At 56.3% G+C, this 6000-nt stretch overlaps 2 protein-coding genes across 2 annotated transcripts; both read right to left on the bottom strand.

Annotated features, from left to right (window-relative positions):
* Positions 1–186: 186 nt before the first annotated feature.
* On the bottom strand, positions 187–1095 carry ETH_00014855 (uncharacterized protein; the record flags this gene model as incomplete). Its single annotated transcript, XM_013376637.1, has 1 exon — positions 187–1095. The coding sequence occupies one exon, from the start codon at positions 1093–1095 to the stop codon at positions 187–189; it is 909 nt and encodes a 302-aa protein (XP_013232091.1).
* A 2243-nt stretch (positions 1096–3338) lies between these two features.
* ETH_00014860 (uncharacterized protein) lies at positions 3339–5907 on the bottom strand (the record flags this gene model as incomplete). Its single annotated transcript, XM_013376638.1, has 4 exons — positions 3339–4361; positions 4474–4597; positions 4806–5062; positions 5215–5907. 4 exons carry the CDS (start codon positions 5905–5907, stop codon positions 3339–3341), a joined length of 2097 nt encoding a protein of 698 aa, XP_013232092.1.
* Positions 5908–6000: the final 93 nt, after the last annotated feature.

Below are 6000 nucleotides of genomic sequence, written 5' to 3' on the forward strand. Positions count from 1 at the left end.
CAGCCACTGCCGCGGGACTTACATCTGCTGCTGCAGCAGCAGCAGCAGCAGCAGCAATCGCTGCGGATGTAAAGCGCCCAACTACTACTGCCATTATTTCTTGAACGTAAAACAGCAGCAGCAATAGCAGCAGCGGCGCTGCCGCTGCTGCTGCTGCTGCGAGCTCCAGTGTACAGACACCGCAGCCTAGTCAACACTCATAGCGCCCTGCGACGCCTGAGACATCGTGCGCGGCAGCAGCGAGTCCTCATCGTCTTGCTGCTGCTGCTCTTGCTGCTGCTGCTGCCGCTCTTGCTGCTGCTGCTGCTCGAACGGCCTGGGCAGCAGCAGCTGCTGCTCGGAGTCTTCTGTTTCTGGCAGCAGCAGCATGCCGTCCCGCTCGAAGGCTGCTGCTGCAGTTAGGCCGTCGAGGCCCGTTTGCTGCTGCTGCAGCTGCTGCAGAGCAGCAAGGGGGTCTGAGGGCTTCTGCAGCTGCAGCAGCTCCTGCTGCTGCAGCAGCGGCGGCAGCTGCAGCAGCGGCAGCAGCTCGTTCCGTACGTACGGCACAAGAGCCATGCAGGAAGTTGTGGGGCCCGGTGGGGGTGAAGGTCCCACTGCGGGAGCTTGTGCTGCTGCTGCTGCTGCTGCTGGTTCTGCTGCTGCTGCTTCAGCTGGTGCAGGTGCTGCTACCGCCGGGGCTGCTGCTGCTGCTGCTGCTGCTCTTTGCAGCTGCGTGTCTGCTGTCTTGAGGCGGGTGGACTTCGGGAAGAAAACTTCTGAACATAAAGATCGCTTGCGATTGGAAGATACGTAAGGCTGCTGCTGCAGCTGCTGCTGCAGCTTCAGCTGCTGCTGCTGCTGCTGCTGCGGAGCGGGCTCAACAGGAGGGCTTCTACCGCGTCTTGAGCTCCCCCCCTCGCTCAGCAGCCGCTGCCGCTTCTGCTGCCGCAACGGCAGCTGCTCCTGCTGCTGCAGCTGCTGCTGTAGCTGCTGCTGCTGCTGCAGCAACTGGTGCTGCAGCTGCTGAGGTTGCAGTGGTGCAGCAGCGGCAACGCTGGGGTGTGGCGGTGCAGCATCAATTATTGGAGATAGGCCCCGCTTCTGAGCTGACGGCATGTTGCTGCCGCGATCGTTGCCGCTGCTACTGCTGCTGCTGCTGCTGCTGCACTTCCACTGAACCTGCTGCTTCTTCTGCTGCTGCTGCTGCTGTTATTGCTGCAGAAGGGTTCCAGGCCCTAACTGCCACTGAAGGTGCTGAACTTTCTGCTGCAGCTGCGTGCGCAGCAGCAACAATGACTCGTGCTGCATGCTCCTCCCAACAGTCTGATTTCGCCTTTCGCTGCTGCTGCTGCTGCTGCTGCTGCTCCTTTGAGGGCAGCTGGTGCTCTTTCCGCAGCAATGAGCCTCAACTTGATGTGTAGCCTGAGGAAGGCTGTTCAGCAGTAGAAGCAAGCAGCAGCAACACACAACCCGGCAGCTGCGCCCCTATTGCTGCTGCTGCTGCTGCTGCTGCTGCTGCTGACGGCGGAGCAACTCGAGGCCTAACTTGTTTTTAAGCAGCAAACAGAAGGAAATGGTTTTTAGAAAAGAAATGAAAACTCACAGACAATTAATTGCAGCCTTTGGGCCGGCAGATTCTGGGGGGCAAGCCCAGTGCCTGCTGCCGTTGGTGTTGCTGCTGCTGCTGCTGCTGCTGCTGCTTTTGCTGCTGCTGAATGCAGAGTTGGAGACCCCGGGAGGCTTCTTTTTTTTTAAATTGAAACGTGTTTTGGCTGCTAGTTAGAATCTTAATTTGTCCGTGCGCAGCGCAGCAACGGGGGGCCCCCAAGTGTGCGTCAGTTCATTTGGAATTCTGCTGCCATCTGCTGCTGCTGCTGCTGCTGCTGCTGAGGTGTGGGGTGTACGTACACTGCAGAGGCCTAGTAAAGACAGCCCCTGCAGGCTCTTTGAGGGTCAAATATGCGGCGGGGTGTATCAGCAGCAAGAGGCGCCGCAGCAGCAGCTCCTGGAGTGTTGCAGGTGCAGCAGCAGCTGCAGCAGCAGCTGCTGCTGCTGCAGTTGCTTTTGTTTTCCTGAAACAGATATGAGGGACTGATGAAGCTCTCGCTGCTTCTTCAGTCCCCCCGGAGCTGCGGTGTCCATACACCTCAGGGTAGCCACTGCAGCAGGAGCCCGCAGGCTGCAGTGTACGTACACCTGAGCAGCAGCACTGGGCAGGGAGCAAAAACGCAGAAAATGGACTTTTAATTTTGTTTTAAACACAAAATAAAAGTTCCATTTCCTCCAATTGATCTAAATTAGAGAAAAGACTCCAATTGGAATCAAAGTCTTCGTGTTGGTTAAAAGCAAAACAAACAAAAGTAATTTTCAAAACTTTCAAAAAGACCAGCAAAGGCTCTCAGGCAAATAAACTCGAAAGATAAAAAATGCTCAAGTTCTAGTACGTGTATATATGTATAGCATATCATATATATGCCTGTGTTTATATATATGTATATATGTAAATATATATATGTATACATATATATAAATATATATGTATATATATATATATATAAATATATATATATATATACATCTACATATATACATGTATATATATATAATGTACATATATATATATATATATACCTGCATATATACAGCTATGTATCAAATACATACAGATATAATATATATTTGGTGAACATTTATATTCTTTAACATAACATTTAAAATTGCACTTCTGCTCCCTTGTGCTTTAAAAGGTCTTTTTCTTTCGGCGCGAAAAAGCAGAAGTGACCCTCCCCTGCAAGTCCAGGCGCATGCCACATAATGCATGCAAATGCATGCAAGTGCATGCAAGTGCATGCAAATGCATGCAAGTGCATGCAAGTGCATGCACTGCATGCAAGTGCATGCTTGCATGCATTTGCATGCGCCGGTGCTGCTGCCTATTTTCAAATTTAGATTGGCGGAACATTCGGGGAAAAGAGCTGCTGCCTCGTCTAGTTGTACATTAAAAGTGCATTTAATAAATTTAATTTGTGATTAAAATTCATTTCTAATTTGCAAATGCAATGCATGCACGCGCGCCAGGCTGTACATACACCTCAAAAGGCGCGGACAGCAAGTTGACAGCGCGGCAGCAGCAGCAGCACCAGCGCGTCTGCTGCTGCAGCGCCACAGCAGCAACGGCTGCGCCTCTGCTGCTTCAGCAGGCGCAGCCGCAGCAGCTACATTGCGTCTGCTGCTGCAGCGGGCGCAGCCGCAGCAGCGACATTGCGTCTGTTGCTGCAGCAGACGCAGCAGCAGCAGCAGCAACAGCGCGTCTGCTGCTGCAGCAGGCGCAGCAGCAGCAGCGACAGCAGCAGCAAACCTCAAGGATCGAAGCAAAGCCTAACTGCCCACTGGCGCTCCCCAGGCAGCAAAATGACACGCACTGCTCCAAACAGCTGCAGCACAGCTTCTTCTCCTTGCTGCAGGCCGCTGAGGGGCCCCGGGGGCCCCCGCAGCAGCTGCGCCGTTTCCTCGTCCACAGGCAGCGCGCACGGCGGCTCTTGCTGCTGCTGCTGCTGCTGCTCTTGCTGCTGCTGCTCTTGCTGCTGCTGCTGTTGCTGGTCACCAGCGCATGCAGGCGGCAGCCGCCGCACTCGAATTGAACGGACACAAGTGTCTCTTTTGAAGGCAGCAGCCTCGAGAGCCGCTGCAGCAGCATCCTCTGCAGCAACACAATCTGCAGCAGCAGCAGCAGCAGCAGTGCCACTTGCTGTAGCGTCCTCTAAACCAGTGTCATTTGCTGCAGCGTCCGCTGCTGCAACCCCGCCATCTTGAGCGCACGCTGCTGCAGCGTCTGCAGCAGCAGTTCCTGCTGCTGCTGCTGCTGCTGCTGCTGCGCTAGAAGGAGCAGCACTGGCTTCGCTTTCGCTGCAAGCAACCAGCTCCAGCCCGAGGGTCAAAAGGCTGCAGCTGCGGGCCTGCCGCAGCAGCGGCACAAACAGCTGCAGCGCGGGCTGAGTTGGGGTGTCTTCTTCCGCAGCAGCAGCAGCAGCAGCAGCAGAGCTGGTTGCTTCCTCTGTCCCGTCACTTAGATCCTGCAGGCCTGTGGCATCCTTTGTTTCCTGCGCCTCTTCGGCTGCATCAGGTCCTGCTGCTGTTGCTGCTGCTGCTGCTGTTGCTGCATCTGCGCCTACCCCTCCCGCTACTGCTGCAGCTGCTGCTGCTGCTGCTGCTGCTTCGGAGGGCCACGCAGGGGGCACGTGTATGTGGGCTATGGTGGCGTAGCCGTACTGCAGCCCCTGAGGATGAGCAGCTTTTAAATATTCATTTAAATACCAAGAAGAAAAAGACAATTGTGCATCTTCTGCTTTTCGTTTGCTGCGGTTGCAGTGCAGGCAAGTCACCTGCAGCAGCCGCAGCCACAGACGCAGCAGCAGCTCCGCAGCAGCAGCGGCAGCGAAACGAACAGCAGCAGCAGCAGCAGCAGCAAAACCGCAGCAGCAGCAGCAACTGCACCTCCAAATCTGCGAGAGGCTCCATAATGCTTTTTGCTTGCAAAATTCGATGAACTAAAATGTCTGCGTAGCGCCGAATGGGCGAAGTGAAGTGGAGGTACACCGGGAGAGCCAGGCCCCAGTGCCTGCAGCGGCAGCAGCAGCAGCAGCAGCAGCAGCAGCAAAGGCGCAAGTGCGACGTTGCAGGTAACCAGTCGACGCTACAGCTAGCTGCAGCGGCTCCAGCAGCAGCTGGAGCAGCAGCAAACCACAGTGGAGCACGCAGCAACAAAAGCTGCGACCCCAAAAGCACTAGGATCAGCAGCAGCAGCAGCAGCAGCAGCAGCAGCATACTCCGCGGAAAGCAGTTCCTCTGGCTTTTCTGTATTGAGCGCTGTGTCGGGCAGAGGCAGAGAGCCGTCTGCAGCGATTTCACTTGTGCGGTCCTTGTCACTAATGCTGCTGCTGCTGCTGCAGCTGCTGCTGCTGTTGCTGCAGCTGAGGTCCGCAGCAGCTGCAGCAATAGATGTTGCTGCTGCTGGAGCTACGACTCTATGGCTGGGGACGTACTCAGCCGGGAGCAGGTCTTTAAGACAAGCGAAACACAGGGCCTGAGAAAACCGAAGCAGCGCAGCAGAAGTAGCAGCGTGCAGCAGCAGCAGCAGCAGAAGCCTACGGCACAGCAGCAGCAGTAGCAGCAGCAGCAGCAGAAGCCCACGGCACAGCCGCAGCAGTAGCAGCAGCAGCAGCAGTATGTGCGGACCCCGAAAGCCTGAGGAGACATTCGAGAAGCGCAGAAGTTTAGCAGAAGCCCTAGGGAGACAGCGTCGGGCTCGCTTCCACCGTCGCTGGAGTCAGCAGCAGCAGCAGCAGCTGCTGCTGCTGCTGCAGGACCTGCTACTGCTGCTGGTGCTACGGGAGCCACAGCTTCTCCGGCTGGTTTGACACTGTGAGCAGCAGGCCCTTGTGCATCAGCTCCCTGACTCTCCTCAAGAAGAGCAGCAGAGGCGTCTAACTGCGCCTGCTGCTGTTGATCTTGCTGCTGCTGCTGCTGCTGCTGCTGCCTGAGCTGTGCAGCAGCACGAAACTCGCGTGCCAAGGAGGGGCCAATTAGCCGCAGCACTCGCTGCGTCGCTTGCGCGTTGCTGCTCCCGTGTCTCCGCACAACACCCCCAAATACTAGAGGTGACGCTGCTGCTGCTGCTGCTGCTGCTGCTGCTGCAGGTGCTGCTGCTTGACCTTCAACCAGCAGCTCCTCGGCCTCCTGCTGGTCGCTTAGACCACTTGCGTCAGCATAAGCAGCTGCAGCAGCATCCGTCGCAGCTGGGCTTGCGGCTGCCGCAGCACTCCCTGCTGCTGCTGCTGCTGCTGCTGTTGCTGCTGCTGCATGCCTGCTGTCGCTGACAATGCGAGCAGCAACAACGTGGTTGGCTAAAACCATCGCCTCTTCCACCATGGAGTGAGCCCACGGCCTTTGCTCCCTCACAACTCTCAGGCGCAGCGGGCCGCTGCTGCTGCTGCTGCTGCTGCTGCTGCTGCTGCTGCTGCT

The sequence above is a fragment of the Eimeria tenella genome, genomic scaffold (genome assembly GCF_000499545.2).
Source record: "Eimeria tenella Houghton genomic scaffold, Eth_scaff38, whole genome shotgun sequence".
Lineage (NCBI taxonomy): Eukaryota > Apicomplexa > Conoidasida > Eucoccidiorida > Eimeriidae > Eimeria > Eimeria tenella.